This window comes from Watersipora subatra, chromosome 2 (genome assembly GCF_963576615.1).
Source record: "Watersipora subatra chromosome 2, tzWatSuba1.1, whole genome shotgun sequence".
NCBI lineage: Eukaryota > Metazoa > Bryozoa > Gymnolaemata > Cheilostomatida > Watersiporidae > Watersipora > Watersipora subatra.
The window spans coordinates 53,961,658-53,984,369 of NC_088709.1; the positions used below are offsets into that span (position 1 = coordinate 53,961,658).

General features: G+C 39.1%; 1 protein-coding gene across 1 annotated transcript; it reads right to left on the bottom strand.

Moving 5' to 3' along the window:
- Positions 1–18,687: 18,687 nt before the first annotated feature.
- On the bottom strand, positions 18,688–22,464 carry LOC137388333 (variant surface antigen E-like). The gene is made up of 2 exons (XM_068074819.1): positions 22,356–22,464; positions 18,688–19,394 (listed from the first exon to the last, which is right to left on the bottom strand). Exons 1-2 carry the CDS (start codon positions 22,462–22,464, stop codon positions 18,688–18,690), a joined length of 816 nt encoding a protein of 271 aa, XP_067930920.1.
- Between the last annotated feature and the right edge of the window lie 248 nt (positions 22,465–22,712).

A 22,712-nucleotide genomic window follows, 5' to 3' on the forward strand; every position in this document is an offset into this window, starting at 1 on the left:
AGGAACAAAGGCGAGACAGAGGCACCAAAGTGCAATCTGACCGAGTGAACATCAGACCCAGCAAGAACCACAGCAGGCAACACCCCCACACAACAGCCATCCCGCACATAGACCCCAGCACCACCTCCTCAAGATTCTCGCTGGGTACCTGAAAAAGAATAATTTTTTAATTTAAAATTCTGCACCTCGTCATCATTCAACCAAGTTTCAGTTACACAAATAATATCAAAGGGAACATTACAGCAATAAAGAAATTGTTCAAAGACAGAAAATTTATTTCTTAGACTTTGACAATTCACATTAAGTAATGAAAGTTTACTAACAAAAAAACTGATTAAACTGAATATCGTCAACACAGTAATTTTTGCAGTTTATGTCTAGATTATATTCAGAGTCAGTCATTTTACTGAGCAACTAAATTATTAGAAAACACAAAGCATGTGATCTAACACTAAACAAGTCTTAGAGTTTGCAAATCATCCTCTAAATTGATAACCATTGCATCCGACGTCTTGCGCCGATAAATTCGTTGATTGTAGGTCCATACAGATTTGTAATTATGATCGACTTTAAACTGTCGAGTCTTCCAGAACAGTGTGCGCTGAGCACGACTGAGAACTTCATTAACATAGATCTTTCCTTCTTCCTTAAAACCAAGCGGCGACAGGCTTTGAAAGTTTATACGATACATTTGGAAAAACTGATTATGTTGGTTAGTTTGAGGTAGCTAAGAGGTGTAAAGCACCAACAACTTACCCCCTGTGAATGTCTGTTCAACTGCATCTCACATTGTAGTACATAAGAGAGAGTCACTACCTGAAAGGCTTGAGATTATAGATATAGGGTTAGATGGTAAAATAATGATAATATACTACCATCACATGAAAGATCAGTAGTTCATGTATTTTTAAGAGTATTTCTCAATGAGAGCTAGAGACTCATTTACTCAATTCCTAAAACACTGAATGCCCAATAACGCTCTTGTTTTAATTGATGAAATTAACTTATTCAGTCGGCTGGATAAACAATTAACCACAAACCTTTTCTCCTTGGGTCACTTTGGTTGCTGGTAAAAGGGCTTCAGGATCTTGACAAAATCCAGCAACATGGTTTTTTTCTCTAAATGTACGGATGAGGTGCTTGTTCTGAGTCTTCAAGACAAGCTGACAGGTCATCTGCAGATAAATCTGTGATTCTAGAAATCTAAAGATACAAGAAATTCCATCTTGTTGTATTCACTTTTGGGATACTCTTCTGTGGAAACCTGGCTTCAAAAGCTTCCTGCATGAAATAATACAACCACACATGTGATAGCCACAGCCATATACTTACTGAAAAGAGAAAATTAAAACAAAGGCAAACAATCCAATAGCCCCATTCTGTAAATCAAACATTTGAACAGAAATCAATGTTTTTTTTATATCATTGTGCAATTGATAGATCAAACTGATTTTACTAAAAAAATATCTGATCTGTGTTCAAATGTGTGATTTGCAGAAGTTTATGTGATTAAACCCAAACCTGGCAGAACATGCTTTGGTATCTCACATCCCATTTCATCGAGTTGTAGTAAAAGAAATGAATGTGTAGTCCAGCTTCAACAATTAAACTTCCTACCTTGAATTTTGAAAATTGATGGAGATTTGATGATATTTTGCAGCATTTACCAATGAGCGCTATCAGTCCTTTGTTTAGAATGCTTCAATCCATCCTTGACCACTAGCTGGAGGCTGTGTGCAAGAGACCTTAGATGTGTAGTTTCATCTATCTCGACTTCATCAAGGCTGTCATCCCCCTCCCATTCCTCGTCTTAGTCCATCCTCTTCTCCTCTACTGCAGAATCGTCGGGCACTAGAATCTGAACTGTAAAAGCCTTGAGCATGTGGGCTGCATTGTCGGATATGATAAAACTGATTTTATCCAGTATTTCAAATTCAGTCAGGACATTAGTGACATTTGTATTGATGTTGTATTAACTGTTGAATTCCTGTCTTATCCCAGCAACCACTTTATTAGAACTGAACACACATAATATAGGTATGATAACATAGCAATAGGATATGGGTACATATCTAGCCTCAATAACAACTGGTAAAGTAATTAGCTAGAGTCAGTACAGGCAGTAGATGACAAACAAGGCAAAAAGCGCATACTTGTAGACAAGGTATGAGTAATATTATGCAAGCAAAATGACACTAAACAACACTTTCACTTAATGTTGACACAACTACATGTATTTCAACAATCCAATACATTTAAGGTACAACACCTATTGCTGCCCTTAGCCGTTCGTATTTAGATTTCGGTATTGCTTTGGTCCTAATGTCAGCTACCATGTCTTCTGTTGGACAGTACTGAATACTAATGTCACCATTTTCCTTAGCTTCTCTCACATAGTGGTACTTAACGTCAATATGTTAGGTATGAGCAATAGGGTTAGATGATATAGCAATTGCTCCTTGATTATCCTCATTAATTGTTACTGCTTTCTTGCAGTCGGTCGCATATCTTGAATGAGTCTTGAGCCAAACCGCTTCCTGAGAAGCTGAACACAAAACAATGTACTCTGCTTCCGTGGTAGACAGAGCAACCACAAGCTGCTTTTTACTCATCCAACTAATTGCTCCTCCAGTTAGCATAAATACTTGTCCAGATGTAGAGTGTCTGTTGTCAATGTCACCTGCATAGTCAGAGTCCGAATAACCTACTAGTTCACTGAGCGATTTACTATACTGTAGTTTATGATTCATTGTACCCTTCACATGACGCAGTATTCTTTTTACACTAACAGCGTGTGCGATGTCTTGTGTAGTCCCCAGAGCCACATAAAGAAGACTTCCTGTCATTGACTGATATAGCTTGGCATCTACTTGTTGACTGACGTCATCATTTTTGCATAATGTTACACTAGAGTCTGCTTATGTTGAGACTGTGTGTGCTTCTCCCAAACCATGCTTGTTGATAATTTGATGGATGTATTGCATTTGATCCATTTCCAGAGTTGTCTTTCTTTTTCTGATTGATATCTTTAATTGATCTGACTGATGTCTTTCATTTTAAATTGGGATTTAAAACTTTCCTTGAGCCGAGACATATCTTCGTTTTCACTTACTAAGATCAAGTCATCCACATACACAGCAACTGCAGTTTTTTGTGACTGGATTTGTGTATACACAGGGATCTGCATCATTTTGTTTGAATCCTGTTTCTCCATGAATGAGTTGAACGCATGATTCCAACAGCGAGGTGACTGTTTCAAGCCATACAAAGATTTTTTCAGCTTGCAAACCATGCTTTCTTTGCCTGGTTGTTCAAATCTTGGTGGTTGGAGCATATACACATCTTCATTCAGTTCTTCATTCAGAAAAGCGGTTTCTACGTCCATTTGATGTATTTAGAGGTACTTTTCAACAGTATGAACAAGAATAGCTTGAATTGACGAGTACTGCACTACTGGTGAGAAAGTCTCGTCGTAATCCACGCCATATTTTTGTTTATAACCTTTGGCTACCAGCCTTGCTTTAAATCGTTCAACTCTTCAGCTACTGTGGTAACAAACTCATCAATACCGTATTACCATCGCATTACCGTAGTGCCATCATTAGAGCATTGAAAATTAGACTCATTGAACACAACATCATGGCTAGTAAAAAACTATTTCTATTTTCATCAAACAGCCTTTTTATTGTTTGCTATAACCTCAAAACCTAGCTTTGATAGCCTTACTATCTAACTTTTGTCTGAGTTTACTAATTACATGGCCATATGCAACACAACCAAACACTCGAATGTTCTTTACATTAGGCTTCGTACCATACCACAACTCACAAGGTGTGATTTTATTGTCAAGTGCAGCTGAAGGCACACGGTTGCGAACAAATGCTGCAGTAGAGATAGCTTCAGCCCAATACTTGTTAGGCAGGTTTGAATGTTTAAGCATTGTTCTTGCAGATTCTACTAATGTCCTTCTGAATCCTTCAGCTACACTGTTTTGCTCTGTAGTGTATGGTACACCGCATTCGTGGGATATACCTTTGCTCTTCAAATAATTACAAAACTCGTTCAATAAATATTCACCACCGTTGTCCGTTTTGAGGGCTACTATGTTGTGATTAGAACTGTTAGCTGTTGCTGCTTCGAACTTTTTAAACCTGTCCATAATGTAATGTGCAGTGATGCCCAAGAACGATCGTAGTTTTGTATCAGTCCAGATGTCACCAGTCGCTGATAGGCTACTAATCTTTTGCAGGTCTTGTGTCAGTTTTTCCAGAACTTGTCTATATTGCTTGTTAATGCCTTCCATTGTTCCATTTCTGTGATAACAGCAGAAAAGTTCAATTTTATGTCATACAATCAATGCAGCATAAAAACGAGTGAATTTCTTCTAGCAATCTGAAAAACATGTTTTGCCGCAAAATTATGGGCCAAGAAGGATGAAACAGTTAAGCCAGCTATATAACACAAGATCTAAATACTTTGTCCATGTATGTTGTTCTGCTGTTCTGGATCATTTGCCTTGTACTTATTAACAGGGGTGAAGAAAGGTGTGAGTTTAGGTGTTGTGTGAGATAAGCGTGTCTGGACATAGCATTCACGCAGAATAGTTCCTTGTGGTTGTCGGTCATTGCTGCGGCATACTGATGTATACTATTGATATCAGCACCCGTTAGAAACGGTGATAAATGCTATTGAATAATAATGTTTGACAAACATTTTATCAACTGCCTCAAGGTGCTTAATGGATTAGTTGTAAGTTTTTGGTTACGATTTGGCCCTCTTGCATAGAATCCATAGATTAATAAGATAGTGGTAACTATGATTATGGAGAGGGAAATAACTATTGACAGATCAAGAATTATTGATAAATTAGTCAGTGTATTGGTAGTGGAGTTGTTTGGTAAAGTAGCGGGTACATTCTTAGTAGTAAGGTTGTTCATAATTTTAAATTTTGATATAATCAGCAATAATGGTTGTAGGGGTAGAGGTAGCATCAGCAGGAGAATCAGCTAAAAAATAAAACAAATTTGCACTTACTAGTACAAATTAGTACTTTACTTACCAGTTATGTTAAAGCTTCAGTATATCCTTATTATATCTTGCATATCCATCCATGGCCACTAGCCAACATGACGTTTACTTATAACTATTATCTTTACAGGAAAAGGATGTGACTAATAGTCAGAGAGCAGGATAACCCTATCTGTCATGAAAATATAATTTTTATTCCCTTTCTCAACATATGCAATTTTTTTAACTGAACCAGTAGTTTTAGCCTTCGCGGTGATAAGATCAACTCTTGCGCCCTGTACACCATTCTACTGCTGTCGGCAGCACTTGAAAGTTTATTAGGGGCTGTGTGACTTTTTCGGAGTTTTGGTACCTTTTTGCCATTGAGCTCGCATGTTGGAAGAACTAAAACCAATTCAGGGAGAGGGTTCAGGGGCGAGAACTGTTCAAAAAACACTTAATAACATGTGTTGTAACAAATGAACTTGGTTGAAGCATTTGATTTCATTTTATTAAATAATTATAATTGCTTTACATCTCCTGAGATAACTCCAATGGAAGCAGACACTTTCACTCGGTTGATGCTTCATCATCAATCGGCTTCATCTGCAAATAAAATTATATACATAATAGCACCATTCCTTCTGATAACAATTTCCTTTTGCTTACAATTAATGTTTTGAGGATAGCAAACCTTCCAAATATTAAGAACAGTGATATTCCACGGGTGTCACAACACACAAAAAGCTAGTGTTTGGGGCACTGGCGGAATCTTTCTCAATGCCTGGTTAAGCATATTATGAATACACTCAGATTAGCTTGATTGCAACATACAGCACATATAGGAAATATATGTCATTTTGCCTGATGGGTCACACCACACACAAACACACACGCCTGGCTTTGCTATTCTCTACTACTATTATGATGCATTATGTATAATCTGCCACACTAACCTTCAGTGTCTGAGACACGATCATCTTCTACATTCGGGTTTGAACAGCTATTCATAGAGCAGGCGCAGAGGTCAATGCAAGGTAATCCTTGCTTCTGGCAAGCACACCTCCCAACACATAAGTCTTGTATCGGCAGAACACAGTCTAAAATAACATCAAGTGAGGTCTTACAACTTAGAACTAATAATTAATTTGTAATGTTGCAGTCACCCTCTTACTGTATTTAGCGGTTTGGGATTAAAGTTTGTAACAAAGCCAAAAACCTCAATACTCAGAGGTGTGGATGTACTTGGCTACAAAATAAAACATAAATTTAGGGATGAGCCTCTAACGTACCTGGTTTTTGCGTCCTACCTCTCGCGTGCTCGCAGTTAAGATGCCGCTATCCCCCTTTCTCCTCGCGAACCGAACATCCGGTTCTCCGCATCACATCTCCCTCTCTCTCTTCCCTTTATCTCTTGTTTTTAGCCCTGTCTATTATCCGCTCTATTGTTCTCTGAAACTATTACCTTTTCCTTAAGCCCTGACTATTGTTCCCATTCATTCCTTCTACCTCACATACTCCCGAAGAGTAGGGACATCTAGCCGGATGTCTCTATTTCTTATCTCCGGTTGTTCAGCAAAACGAACTCTCCGCTGCCTGACTGGTGACTTTCTCTCCCTTGTCTCTCTATCTATCCTTCTGATTTCTTGTTGTTTCTTTTCCTCCCTGTTAACCCTTTCTGCGCCTTGCCCCCTGGCTCTTTCTCTTTCAATAGCTCTTTCAGCTATTTGCCTATCTTCTCTAGCTCTTACCACATCTCTTTCGTATTCTCTTTCCACTGCTGCCATTTCGTTTTCGAACCTTATTCTTATTTCCGCTTTCTTTTGTTCTCTATCTTGTCTTGCTCTTTCTATCACCTCTCTTTCTCTTCTCCTCCATATGCTCTCTTCCTCCTGTTGACTACCTTCTCTCTCTTGGGTTTCCCTCGCAGCTTCGACGTTCCTTTCCTCCGAACTTCCATCTCTATTTAACCTCTCCCTATTAATCTCCTTTCTCTCGTTTCCTCTTTCTGTCCCTGCCCTAGTGTCTCTCCTTAGAGGCCGATACAGACGTTCCCTCAAGTCCCTCGCACCCCTTCTCCTGGTCGCTATGTATCTACACATAGTCTCAGATAGCACCCTCGCCCAGTGGTCGTTAGGGTGGACTTCGTCCTTCAAATGTTCTTTGTTGAAAAAAAACATGCTCTCCTGACCTCTTCCGAAGAGGCGGGTGCACAAGTTCGGCGTGCCTTCCTTCTTGTTGGAGTTGAGGGTGCATATGAGCCTATTTAGGCGACCTATAATGCTGTACTGTGCAGCTGGCACCCTGGTAGAGGGGTAAAAGGAGCAGAGGATTACTCCCGGTCTATTTGATGCCCTTCTCAGGGTCTGCTCGAACTTGGAAACTTTGTCCCCATCCACGGCGTCATCTCTTCGGCTCATGATGTCGGGAACTCCGGAAATGACAATCTTTATTCCGGGGATTCCGCACCTGTACAACAGCTCCTCCAGGGTGGCTCCTCCTAGGGCAATTTTTTTCACCCCCACTGGTGGTGTGATGTAGTGAGCTATGCTGTTCCCGACTGGTGTAGTCCTCCATCTCTATTATTACTTTCTCTATTATTATTGCTCTTTCTCTTTCTATTAAACCCCTTTTGTTATCCGTGCTGTTAACCTCCTCACTTTTTATTGTCAAGCCTTTCTTTTACTTTGAGCCCTTTCTATTGAATCCAACTTTGGTTGTAATATTCTAAGTGTCTACAACAGAAGTTATTTGGAATAAACAAAATCATTGTCGCGTTTATTTATTCTATCTCTAGTACTCTTTCTTATTGGGTGGGTTACTATTACTATTATCTCCTACCCATGTTTTCTTTCTATTCCCTTGCCTACTATTACTAACTACTTCCTTATCTTGAGACTCTATCATGTAGCGCGAAACTTTTTCAAATAATAATCTCAGGTGTTTCCTATTCCTTCGTACTCTTCTTCCATTCATAGCCACCCAGAAGCTATTTGGTTCTAAAGCCTCCTTAATAACTGTTGCCTCTCTCCCTTCATCTTCGTGGTTTATTTTCACCCATACTCTATCCCCTTTTCTCCTCGCGAACCGGACATCCGGTTCTCCGCATCACAGAGCCCATAGCCTACAATTCCCTAATCAGTGTTCTGAGGGGGTTGGGAAGTTGGGAATGCTGGTCTATGCGGTCATAGACAAGCCTTTGGTTATTGTTTAGTTGGGCAATATCAACAAGGAGTATTTCAATTGGAGGTGGGTTGTTGTTATTGTTTTGAGCATCAAATAGAAAAGTAGGAAGGTGTGGGACAAGGTGTAGGAGATGTTGGCTATCGGCAACCCAGTCAAAATCCGGATTGACTTGTAAAGCAGGTTGAGCAAAAGGCAAATCGTCTTCTTGATCAAGTAGGCCCATCCAGGGCTCACGTTCATGGGGAGGATTTTCAGGAATGTTTTCTGCATTTTGAGCAAGTTGGGCCGCGGCTTGTTCCACTGCATTTTCAAGTGGTTGATCTTGGTCAATGAGTATGGAGTTTTCATGTAAGCATCGACCAGGTTCTAAAAGCCTGTGAGCAATTGGTTTCACTGGGTGAAAGGTTTATGCAGGATTAGAAACTGCACACAATATTTGGCAAATGTGTCACTAACTGGATCTGGGCTTATTTGGGGATGATTTGCATGATTGCATCGCCACTGGTACGGGCATGAGCTGTAAAGAAGTGTGATAACCTGTTGCTAATGTCTTTCTTAGCAATGTTACCCTTAGGGGGCTTCTTCTGTTTAAGCCAATGTTTGTAGAACTGTTTTTCTACCACAAGATTTAATACTGCGATAACGAGACAGTGGTTGTATTTAAGAACAGTATATTTAACGATCTATATTACGTATTGAGAATATATCATAGTATGTATGTATGTTGAACTAAAGACTTCTCACAAACAAGATGGGGTTCCCTTATATAGGAGAGAATGACTTGCATAAAATATGTGTGGCATGAGTCAAACACAAGATACGAAAAGGTTGCAGAATAATATTTACGCAATTCATTTTGTTCCAGGCGCACAGACAAAGATAAGCAAGCGGATGCGGACAGATAATTAGCGTAGTTGGAATGTTTATGGAGGCTGACACGAATGGTGACACAGACAGTCTTGGCAGGAAAAGATGTTGGTCTTGTAGTAATTGTCAGATGTCAAATGATGAACTGTTATAAAAAAAATGTTACGTTCTTATCTTTTGTGTATACTAAAATAACAACTTAATGTATAAAAGATATGTAGCTCTGACATGAGAGTTGTTCTGACATCGGTATGTAGAAACCGCAGCTAGGCAGAGGCAAGATGAAACTAGGTCATAGTCAAGATACAGGTATCTTACACCTTCCTCCTTAGACGACGATACGGCGGTAAATCTTCTTAAGGTAAAAGGAAAACTTCATCACTGGCTTCTTTGGTGATGAAGTTGGAGGTTCGACTGTCTATTTCTTGAACGAGGCAAAAGGAATGGGGGTAGAGTGTTGGTGACAAGGGGTTTTTCTTTGTATTGCTACCATCGTTCCATGTTTTGGTAATGTCTTTGTAAATGTAATCTGCGCTTACAAGTCTCGCATGTGGCCTGGAGCAGATCGCTGCTACCAAATATATCACAACCAAGGCTGCACCTTCATGTATCTTGTCGATGACTCCCAGTTTGCAGTACCCGCTATCCATCAGAATATGTGGTTACTGCTCCTAGCAACAAAAATCAAAATCTCAGCAAAAGTTGTATCAAAATACAATAGTACATTGAGTGACAGCCTAACTAAATGAAGCCTTACCTACTAATCAGGCCTCTGACTAAGGTCACTCAAGTGAACATGAAAGAAAAGGAACATAAACTGTAAAATATTAAAAAAAATTTTCAACATGATAAAATACAATGGCAAATAGGTTGCATATGTTGCTCCTCTCCCCTTCGCTCAAGAAAACTTTAGGTGCAATAAAGAAAAATATTAAGGGAGAGAATGCACCTAACACTCAAGATCAAAAGTTCAGCACTAATAATAGGTGTAACATATGCCACGATGCATTTACAGGAACACAGGAATTGCGTTTTCTCTTCTCCTTTTTTTTAAATATATATATATATATATATATTTTTTCATATGAAACTACTTAACTTAGTGGAAATGAGTGAGTATAGTCTCCGGGCAGCGGCAGTGAATCGTTGATGGCGTCTCCTAGATGCAGTGGCAAATCCTAGTCGGTGTCAAGGTTGTAGTAGGCTGGCTTCTTTGGTTGATGCAAGGGGAAAACGAATTTTGAATGCTAATTCAGCATTCAACAAGAGTTGCATGCTCGCTAATGCATGCTAATTTTGAGGACCAATTTAGAAAGGGTAAGCCAATTCCTGTTTAGCCAAATCAAATACTCTATGCAATAACCAGATATTGATAAGAACTCAATATGTTCTAGCAGACTATAGTACAATTTATCAATTTTGTACTGGGGGTCCTACCACACAAAGCTGTCGTCAGAATAGTCACTTTTAAAATCACTGTCGTCACTTTTAAAATTACTGTCGTCACTTTTAAAATCACTGTCACCTTTTTCAAGTTGGTAACCAAAACAACCTCTTTCTTCACATTCGTTATTTTAATACAAATATCTATACTGGTGGCACTGGGTTGCGTTAAAAATTTGAAACTCGCTAGGTTTGAACTTCTGCTAACCAAAAGCATGGCTCAACCAGCGACCTTCACAAACATATTAGTGATGTTTGGGAGCGTTGCTGATTACTCCGCGAAGAGTGACAGCCGTCTTAGGTTTTTAGAGCTATATTTCTTGTACGGAAAATAGACCGAGATTGCCTTTAATAATCACTGTCAGTCACAGACTTGGAAACGGATTTGCTGTCAATGTCGTGGCATTTCATTGCTTTAATTATTTGGCAGTCTATAAATGCTGGGCCAGATGCTTCAAACCAAAACTAGTGAAGTTTCGGTTGACCGTGGTGATTTATGAACAAATAATAAGTTAGTAACGGTACGGCAACACGTAACAAAATTTCCGTTGGTTCTAACCAAAATCACGAAATGATTGAAACACACAGAATTATTTTGCGCTGCTAGAATCGTGCTAACGAGCACGATCTCAGCAGCTTTTGCTACTAGTATAGTCAAAGAGACGTATAGTGACACACAATAGTAAAAGTATAAGTGCAAATCAACATAGTACACACAATGCAATTGCTTAAATTGCGTTATTGAACGTATTTATTGTTTGGACGCTATAGCTACAATTTGTTTATTTTTTAATTATATTTCCTTTTTAGCAGCAAAAGTTTTGTGGTAGAGAATGTCGACATCTCTAGCGCAAACAAGTCAGTTGCATCGTATTTACTATGATAACTTTCGGTAATAATTTTCTTGTGTGTCGCATTATGTTTTCGGACTACGTATATCTTAAAATTTGCTAAAGTCGTGTTTGCTAACTAATAATAGCGCGACTTAGACAGTTACATCGTGTGTTCTATGTTGAAATGCTTCCGTATTTTTATTGTGTGTCACGGTACATGTCTTGGACTATACTAATTGCTAAAGCTGCTAGAATCGTGCTCGCTAATAATTTGTTTAATCTGTTAAAAGCGTTCGTCGACGAACTCGGTGGGCATGCACAGCTCAAATAATTCTGTGAATTTTGACCGATTAATTCTGCGTTTTTCGTGATTTCGGCCAGAACTCCGAACCAACGAAAAATTCGTTACGTGCAGCTGTACCTTTAGTAATCCTATTTACGCAATCCTCGTCACCTACATTGATAAATGGTCGTCTCGTCTGTCACTTTTTAAATATCCCTGTCGTCGGGTCGTCAAAATCGTCACAAAACATGGGAGGACCCCCTGTACTCGTGCATCCTTACTATTTTCCACTTATGTTTTGCTTATTAATCACCGTCTGCTTTTGTTCCATCACTTTATTTAAAGTTGATTGTTCTAACCGTAATTTAACCACCAATGATTTATCCTAAATTGATTCTCCTGACTTGTACTCTCCTTTCAATTTACTAGACATAACCGAAAATCCAAATTTATTATTTTTAATTGTACCTCATCGTCTCCAAGTAATTACTGACAATCCGCATCTATTGATCCAGAGAGGTATGTAAACTTATAAACTAAACGAGTTTGACATAATTTTGCAATGAAATGCTCCGCTTTTGTATTGGACCAAATTGGGCTTATATAAAGTTAATGTCAAATCGTAGGGGTCGTGTGAGGCAGTGGTGTCTGGCAGTATGCAAGGAAGCAATTTCGGTAAATGAAATTTTGCTACAGTATGCCCAGTCCGGTAAAGCATTGGGGACTGAGCTTGGCACATAGTCAAGAGCGCAAGGAATGTAAACAAGAAACTCATGGCATATGACATTCCAAGTCCACTACCAACATTCCTTCTAGTTACACTAGGCGGTCTAGACGGGTGATAATTAGCCTTGTTATCGCTATTCAATTGCCTCTGCAAACCGCTTGCACTCACTTCACTTGCACTACTCTTAACGTTAGTCATCACTTGCTCAGTTTCAGCTACATCAAGGGAAATCAATTCGTAGGCTTGTTCCCTGCTTCCCCATTCGCTAGGCACAGTAGGAACTACCTTAGCCCTACTGCTGACCTTACTTGTCTCAACATTTACCTGCGAAACCTGTGCTACTTCAAAAACAACCGCGGGTACTATTGTGGCTACACGATAAATTATTGGGCCCATTACTTTTGCTTTAACTTCCTGTGCAACTGGTGCCTCAACATATTCAAAAGCCATGTTGTCAAATACCACAGTTGTATTATCTCGTGCCTGGTTGAGCGCTACACTAGCTGTCTGTCTCGTAGAATTTGCAAGGGGCACTTCGGCCGAAGCATATGCTGCTCGCGGGGGATTTGTGACAGGTTGCTCAGTAACTGGAGATTTTTGACTCGCTAGCCAATCCTTGAACCATTTCGGCATCTCATTTTGCTGGCTATTTACTCTATGCTGGCCTCTATTGCTGCTATTGTCAAAGTTTGGTCTGGGTTGTTGGTACAACTGAAACCTACCCTGCCCTGGCCTTGCTGACCTTCCCTACTACTCACAGCCTTCTTGTCACAAAATCTAGCTAGATGTTTGTCGGACATACACAAAAAACATTTCCTAACTGTCTTGTCAAATCGTTTGTTTTGAACTGGGTGAGGCCTGCCACTCTGGTAATTTGCGGAAACGTCAGAAACATCAAATATTTTTATCTGCTAGTAGCGCAGTTTCTACACCAATTGCAGCTCTCAAAATATCTGATAAGTTTTTGCATGGTGTGCCCATTATTTTGTCTCTAATAGCTGAATGCAAACCCGCTCTGAAGTGAAGCAAAATATAAGGGCTGTCTTCTCCAGCGCTTCCACTCGCAACAATTTTTCTGAAGCGTTCATAATACTTGCGCACGCTTTCCGTGCTTCCCTGTCTCACTGCTGAGACTTCCAACGCTACTTGCTCATCGCCTTTGCATGCATTCAACTTAGTTTTCATGAGCCTTTTTACTTTTTCATAAGTTACCGAACTGCCTTCTGCCCTAACAATTTCCTTTAAATATGCCGCAGCAAGATCTTTAAAATATAGCTGTAAAACCAGCACATAAGAAGACTTGGGCACCTCATTCAATAAACAACACGTTTCAAATTGCGTTGAGAAACTATCAAAATCTTTTTCACTTTTCCCAGTAAAACTTAAGCCAAACCTCACCCAGTCGCTCCTACGAGATTGCCTTACCTCATAGCCATTGCGATCTAATAGGTTGCCACCAAAACTTACCTCTGGATCTTCCGCTGGAAGGAAACGGCTCTCTCCCCTCATTGCCGGTCCTTTGTCAGCTATCTCTGACATCCTCTCTGTCAACGTTCGAATCATACGCTCAATACTGTCAGTTTTCCTGTCCACAGCGTCTAGTGCATTCTGCTGCCGGTCCACGATATCACCCATCTGCGCAAACCTCTGGTCGACCCGCTCCATTGGATCTTGAAGACTCACCAATGAGTTTTCCTCACTGTCTCCCATCGCACGCAAAAACTTCTGATACCAGTGTGATAACCCGTTGCTAATGTCTTTCTTAGCAATGTTACCCTTAGGGGGCTTCTTCTGTTTAAGCCAATGTTTGTAGAACTGTTTTTCTACCACAAGATTTAATACTGCGATAACGAGACAGTGGTTGTATTTAAGAACAGTATATTTAACGATCTATATTACGTATTGAGAATATATCATAGTATGTATGTATGTTGAACTAAAGACTTCTCACAAACAAGATGGGGTTCCCTTATATAGGAGAGAATGACTTGCATAAAATATGTGTGGCATGAGTCAAACACAAGATACGAAAAGGTTGCAGAATAATATTTACACAATTCATTTTGTTCCAGGCGCACAGACAAAGATAAGCAAGCGGATGCGGACAGATAATTAGCGTAGTTGGAATGTTTATGGAGGCTGACACGAATGGTGACACAGACAGTCTTGGCAGGAAAAGATGTTGGTCTTGTAGTAATTGTCAGATGTCAAATGATGAACTGTTATAAAAAAATGTTACGTTCTTATCTTTTGTGTATACTAAAATAACAACTTAATGTATAAAAGATATGTAGCTCTGACATGAGAGTTGTTCTGACATCGGTATGTAGAAACCGCAGCTAGGCAGAGGCAAGATGAAACTAGGTCATAGTCAAGATACAGGTATCTTACACCTTCCTCCTTAGACGACGATACGGCGGTAAATCTTCTTAAGGTAAAAGGAGAACTTCATCACTGGCTTCTTTGGTGATGAAGTTGGAGGTTTGACTGTCTATTTCTTGAACGAGGCAAAAGGAATGGGGGTAGAGTGTTGATGACGAGGGGTTCTTCTTTGTATTGCTACCATCGTTCCATGTTTTGGTAATGTCTTTGTAAATGTAATCTGCGCTTACAAGTCTCGCATGTGGCCTGGAGCAGATCGCTGCTACCAAATATATCACAACCAAGGCTGCACCTTCATGTATCTTGTCGATGACTCCCAGTTTGCAGTACCCGCTATCCATCAGAATAGGTGGTTACTGCTCCTAGCAACAAAAATCAAAATCTCAGCAAAAGTTGTATCAAAGGCCAGTCAGGAGTAGCAAGGTTCCAATACTCGGTATATCCTCTCAGTATACCCGGTGTTGTTTTAGTCTCAATTCCAAAACCTCCGGTTGCACCATAAAGAATTATGTTGTAAAGGTTTGTTTTAGGAACCCTCCATCTTTGCACTCCTGGCATATTCAGGTCATCCATGGTGACATTGACATATGGAGTACGGTTAGTGTGCGCGTACGACTCTCTGCATTGCTCTGAAGTGGGTCCAACAGGACCAGTAGATTGACATGGGAAAAACCAATAGCTTGTGGATCTGTTGGCGATGGACAAGTTAGCAGCGGTCGTGATATAGGCAGAGAAGGTCTCTGCTGAATGCGCAAGGGACGAGAGAGGATCAACAGTTATGAGCTCATGGAAGCAACTATCACCGAAAGTAACATTCGCTATTCTTGTTGTTCCATTATGTTCTGTCGAGTGGCTTGAGAAGGATATGTGGAAACTTCTCAATGAACTGTCGTTAGTGTGAATATTAATTTTAGAAGTTTGCCATATTTTTTGCTCGTTCTCGTTCCAGGACAGCCGAGTAAATTCACTGCCTGTCTCATTATTTGTCCACCGGTAGTATTTTATCACTTGAATGTAGGGATCAGATTTATAATTGACTGAATAGTGTTGATAAGTAATCTCACAGTTGGTGCCAGTTATATAGGGTATCTGCGGACTTGACCAAGTGGCGGGGACGCTTAAACTTTTAGAAGTAAGCGGATGAATTTCCATGTAGCCTTCTTCAGGTGTCCACCTGACTTCAGGATATTCATGACTTTCTTTCCATCCATAACACATGACACTCTTTGTAACCGAACAGCTTTTGTCAACAAGATTGCAAAATGAGAACCGTACTGAGTTGATGTTCACCCTGAGCATGCTGTCGTTGGAAAGTGCTGTCAGCCTCAACTTGAAGGGTTGGGAAGTTTTATTCAGAACCACTTCTCTCACAACGGCAGCATCACTGAGGTATGCTATTGGCCAAGAGCTTGCATTTTGTGTCATTATTTCAAGAAGCAGCGTGTTTCCGGGTGACGTGATGTAGTCTACTTCCATTGTGTTTAATTACCTCACAACTGATATAAAAAAGTAATATGTGAGCGTTCATTCTTGGTGACATGAGTGAAAATAGAATTGCCACCGAGACCAATAAATACAGTTAATCCCATACCGACAACCAGTATTAGATAAACAATGTTGGTCTACTAGCTAGTTATCCTGCGTTGCGTACGAGTATGTGTGACATTGCGTTGGCACCAATCAAGATGTAATATTAAAATATTTATACCAATGGTTAGCATGAATGAAAACAACATTAAGAAATAAAACAGAATACTCAGTCTCTGCTTGATGTACGTAAAGCCATAGTAACTGATCTGATAAACCACTTTAATCCTTGGGTAATCAATGAGATGTATGATAATCTGATCTACTGAATAAACTTAAATTGATGTGAATAAACAAGATTAGAAGTGCACAAGTGTAAGTTGTCTGTATTGTCTGCTCCGTTTGAAGCTAGCATTTTGTTTTATACTGTGGCAGAACACAACAATTACAATGGGCAGCATGCTGTCATCCAATCATAACCAAACAAGCCCAATTGTTGGGTTTTGCCAGATGAATACCATTGGTGATATTGAGTTATTGGGTTATGCCATGCCAGAAAATCACACTTCTGGTAGGATTTGACATATAAAATTTTGTGATATGAATTTTCAACCAGAAAACGGGTCAAATCAAGAGAAAAGTCAATTTTGAAAAAAATGTCAATTATTGGGTTTTGCCAGATCAGGGCAGTGTAGAGGCCAACTCAGCAGCATTGTTGTTCTGAATACTGGGATGAGTATATTTGGCAGTCGACAGTCCTTGCCGTGAACAGTCTACCGATGTCGGTATGTTTTTGCAATCTTGGGGAAGTCATTCCATTGGGCAATTCCATGAGCAATGCTATTAATACATCTAGCCATTCGTCTGTCTACAAGATATCTGTAAAATGAAACATTACATGCTTGGATATTAGCAACTGACATGCCTGGTTGTTAGCAGCGGACTTGTCTGGCTGTTAGCAACAGACATACCTGGATATTACCAAGTGACATGTGTAACTTATCATTTATAGCATGAACCCATTTTACTGTTTCAGGCCATACATACCATACATATTTGAAAAGCACCTTTGATTGCCTGTTCGTCATCAAAAGCTTTCTCAATAATTATAATATATTTATACATTATATATATATAACATCTCCTTCAACTACTCTCAGATAGAAAATAATAAAAGAGTAGCGTCATTCAAAAGATTATAACTATTTTTCTATTCTTGGTTTGATAACCTGATGTGGTACAATAATACTATTCATAGCATAAACAGTATGAACTGTTATTCTTGCAAATATCAGTGACAACAATTAATAAAAAGACCAAAGATGGCTTGTCAAATGCCACGCCTTTTACCCTCTATTGATTCATAAGTTTTGGGTTGTCAAAAGTCAATAGAAAGTCAGCATATCATATGTCGGCAATTCATGCTTCCAAATCTTTGCATCTTCTTACCTATGCTTTGTGTAATGGAACAAATATTGAGCTGGTTTCTGACATGGCTATTATTATCATAAAGATTTAGACTAGATTAAGTTACGAGTTTAAGTTACTCAAAATTGTTAGGTAGTTATTTTATTACTAGTGCAATGCCAGGCATTAATCAAGTGAAAACTATATATAATCAAATATCAGCAAACTTTAAACTGTCAATACTCAATCGCCATGACTTGTCAAGAATCCTCTAACAAAGTTACATCCATCATAATGACAATCAATACTCACTTCAACATTGGCTGAGGTATAATGTTGTGGTGGTTGGTAGTGTTGTGGTGGATAGTGGATTACGAGAAATAGGTTTTATTTGAGTGACAGTGGGTCGGAGGTTGAGTGGCAACGTGTGGTGGGCTGGGCGGTAGCGGGTGGTGAGTTAACAAGTGCAGTGTTGGTGATTGTTACTGGTGAGGGGATAATGTTGGTGGCAGAGGGGCGATTGTAATAGTGGAGAGGTTTTGGTTGTGACAGTTGTGGTGATAGTGATCGGGCGGAAGATTATGGCATTGATGATGGCGGTGATAGCGAAGATGATGTCAGTGGTGAGGCTCAGTATAATTGCGTTGATTGGGTGGTGGTGTTGGTGGTGGTGGGAAAAACAGTGTAGGCGGTAGATAGAAAGGAGTGGCAATGGCAGCATCCTCTGGTGGCAATGAAGTGGTGGTTTCATTGGCACCAGTGCGTACAAGTAATAAAATTACATTTGGTAACACATAGATATTACAGTTAAATTCTTAAGTCAGCAATAGAACATGTACTAAAATAATATAGGTTGCTTAACATTAGAACTTACTTGTACAGCTTGAAGGCTGCCACTCCTACAGCGGCGCAGCCTATTAGGGTTTTTTCACTGTTCCTGTTTGGGCTGGAGATGGTGGTGATGATGGGAGGAGTTGTGCTTGTAAGGAGGATGTTGATGATGGTGATGAAGGTGACGATTTTGGTTATGAAGGTGGATGGGGTGATGATTGCTTTGGTAGTGATCGTGGTGTAGATGATGGATATTGATGTGATGATTTTGATGGTGAAGGTGGATGGGGTTGTGATTGCTTTGGTAGTGATCGTGGTGTTGATGATGGAGATTGATGTGATGATTTTGATGGTGAAGGTGGATGGGGTTGTGATTGCTTTGGTAGTGATCGTGGTGTTGATGATGGAGATTGATGTGATGATTTTGACGGTGAAGGTGGATGGGGTGGTGATTGCTTTGGTAGTGATCGTGGTGTTGATGATGGAGATTGATGTGATGATTTTGACGGTGAAGGTGGATGGGGTGGTGATTGCTTTGGTAGTGATCGTGGTGTTGATGATGGAGATTGATGTGATGATTTTGATGGTGAAGGTGGATGGGGTTGTGATTGCTTTGGTAGTGATCGTGGTGTTGATGATGGAGATTGATGTGATGATTTTGACGGTGAAGGTGGATGGGGTGGTGATTGCTTTGTTAGTGGTTGTGATGAAGGATTAGATGTAGAATCATGCAGCTCTTCCTCCATAACTGGCCACGTCAGATTTTTGGGCTCTGCTGCCCTCAAAGTAGCTAGATGACCAGCATCTACCATAAACTTAAGGGTAGCAGGCAGTGGCCAGGTTATTGGTGGTGCATATGCAATGGAGGAGAAGCTGCCCTCTTCTATGAACTCAGAAAGTTCTAAAATGAAATAATACAATTTCAGTCTAAATATCTTAGATTAAGTTCTATTTGTAACAAAGTTATTTATCGAGTTCCATAACACTCTGACTCAATAGTGAAAGCAATGACAGTTCTTGAAAGTTTGATGCAAGCAGAATGTCAGTAGTTGTGTCACCATGAAGTGTTCACTATCTGACCGATTTAATTTGCAAAGAAAGTCACTCTCAAATAGTAGAACAAATTTATCAAGTGTAATGTTGAGGAACACTTTAGTTGAGTGTACTGGCCTAGCTATAGCAAATTATTGATGAGAATAATTACATGACAACCTTTTGTGACTTAGTATTATGTATGTCCTGAGCCTACTCTTTCGAATAAATGTCATTACATAATATCATTTAATTTGTCCCCCTTTGTCTGATTTACTAAACCGATTGAAGCAGCTGATATCAGTTTAAAATATTTCATATCAACCTAACAGAGTTGGTAGTATGGACTAGAATAAAGTAAACAAATATGAGTAAAAAGTAAGCATTCTTAAGCAATTTTATAATATATATTAAATGTTATGTTTTATTTTACAGACATGTCTTAGACAGACAAACAATTGGTGAGAAAGAGTAGACATAACAGATTCTTTGCTCATATGTCAAATGCGTAACTGAGTAATGTCTCATTTTTATGTTTGTTGTTTCATTCCACAAAATACAGTTTGAATAATGTAAGGAAATTAATGGGTATGACAACTTCTCATGCACCATCTGCTGTGGTTTGATTTCAACAAAATTTCATAAACTGCAGTGCTTGATACTAGGCTACAACCTTTTTCTTAAAAGACTTAAATGGCTCCTCTACAGCTCACTGCTCTACTGTCTCTCATTTTAACAATATATCAGTTTAGATGAGGTCATTATTCCTTTCAGCAGTCGCTAAGTAGTCACTAGCTAAACATCCATTCTAATGTATTTATTTATGTTTACAATAGTTAATGAGCTTCACATGTTTTTCTAGACAGATTATAAACTTATATTCTTTCAATGAAGAAAAACATGTATATATAAATTACTTACCGAAGCCGTAGGAAGTATTGTCCTGCTCGGTCAGCAAGTTGGATGAAGAGAAACGGAGCCCGCCTCTCCCGCTGCCATTCTGCCGGGGACAGTTAGTAGAAAGTTCGAAAGTTGTTCATGTTGAATATAGGGAAATTGCTAAATAATTTGCGGAATAAATTGGCTGTCTGACATGCATATTTAACTGACTTGTACATCTTGAGAACACCATGAAGACTATCTGATGTACATACTTCAAATACATATACAGTCAAACATGGATAACTCGAACTTCATGGGACCGAGCAAAAGTGTTCGAATTATCAGAGCGTTCAAGTTATCAGAGCACTGTCACAAGTCCATGTATTTACTTATTTATTAGTAGATACATGTACATATGCAAACTATAATATAAATCAAAGGCACAAATGGCTTGTTTCAATTTAAATGCTTCTAATGTAAAGTTTAAAACGTTTTTATCAAATAGTATAGAGATTTTTCTATCAGTTGAGATTGGTTTGTTGTTTGAGGTGATGTTATTGCCAGGACGTTTTTTAGATTGACATTGACAAAACTTGATCGTTGTTGAAATGCTCAAAAGAAAAGACATCTTTTTCCTTTGAGCGTTTTACCCACGATCAATTTTGCCGATTTTTCTTGAAGTTTATGCAAAGATTACCTTACTTTAACTGAGATTCGTTAAGAGCAACACTCCGAGGCAGTTCAATTAGAAGTTTTACGAGGTTTTACGGTACATTCTATATCACTCACGCTTTTTGAATGGATACTTATTGAATGTACATACGTATTCTGTGTTTAGGTCAAACGATGAATATTTTTTTTAGCTAAGACAACGTATACGTTTAATTACAACCATTTTTAAAACGTTTTAAACATTCAACATTCCGACGTTGATTCAACACGGAATCAACGTCGGAAAACTATTTGTCACGGGCTAGCCGGGTCACGCACTCAAGGATTTTCGCCACGCACATACAAAACAACATGCTGTTTTTGTTTTGTATGTGCGTGGCGAAAATCCTTGCGCGCGTGACCCGGCAAGCTCGTGCTATTCATGTATAGCAGTATAAATCAAATTTGACCAAACCTTTAGAAAAGTCGTTGACAAAAATATTTTGCCGATGGAAGTAATAACAACGCTTATGAATTACGAAAAGATGAGGTTTACCTCTATGGCTTTGAATAAAGTGATTTTCTAAAGCGACAACAACCGTTTCGGTAGCCGTTGGGCAAAAAAACAGTTCGAATTAACAGTGTTGAGTTCGAGTTATTTATAGCAATTTATCATTACGTGGGAACGAACCAAAGAAACCGTTCGAATTAACCATGTGTTCGAACTATCCGTGGACGAGTTATCCATGTTTGACTGTACATGTATATTATATATATTCATGTATATGTAAATATATATAAATATGAATTATATATCACTAAACCATATGATATATATGTATATTGCATATAAATATACACTAGAAATTCCACTGTCATACAGCCCACGACCAAAGTGATAATGGAAAAAAGAAAGGGTACTGTTGGTTGTTGAAAAAGTAGTTCTCAGCAGGAATTGACAGAGTGTAGTGTAAATGATACTTGTTTGAAATAGAAATGTTCTAGAAATAGCTTGAAAAGCTTAGTTTAATACAATAATAAATCACACCTAATCACACAAAAAATCACACTTAATCTACTACTATCTCAAACCTGTTTTGCACAGATAAAAAAATATTAATTTAAGCTGTAGGCCAGGGGTGTCCAAACTTTGTTCACTGAGGGTCACATACATAAAAATATAGTAGGGGCTGGGCCACTTACTAGAAATTAAGTATATAGCCTTAACTTTAGTGTATTTACTTACATATGCATGCTTATTAACACACGGGTACTGTTGAATAGATTTTTTACTCACCTAAAGTGGGAACGGCATTGCCATCAGTGGGAGCAGTGATGCTGCTCTTGGGACCGAAGGATGGCTGGCAGGTCTGCTGTAAACTTAGTGGTTGCGATGCGAAGGACATGGAGATGGCTGTCAGTCATTTTGGTTCTCATTCTGCTTTTGTTAAGTGTTAACAGAGAAAATATTTGCTCACATATGTATGTTGAGCCAAATAGACTGATCATTCTTTTCGTGTGGCGTCTCATCATAGGAAACTTTTCCTTTTCCAAGCTCCGGTAGAACTCGGGGAGGGAAAGCTGCTGATGTTGATTCTTCAGAACATCATCACACTGGATTTCGATGAGTTCTAGTCGCAGATTCTCTTCCACC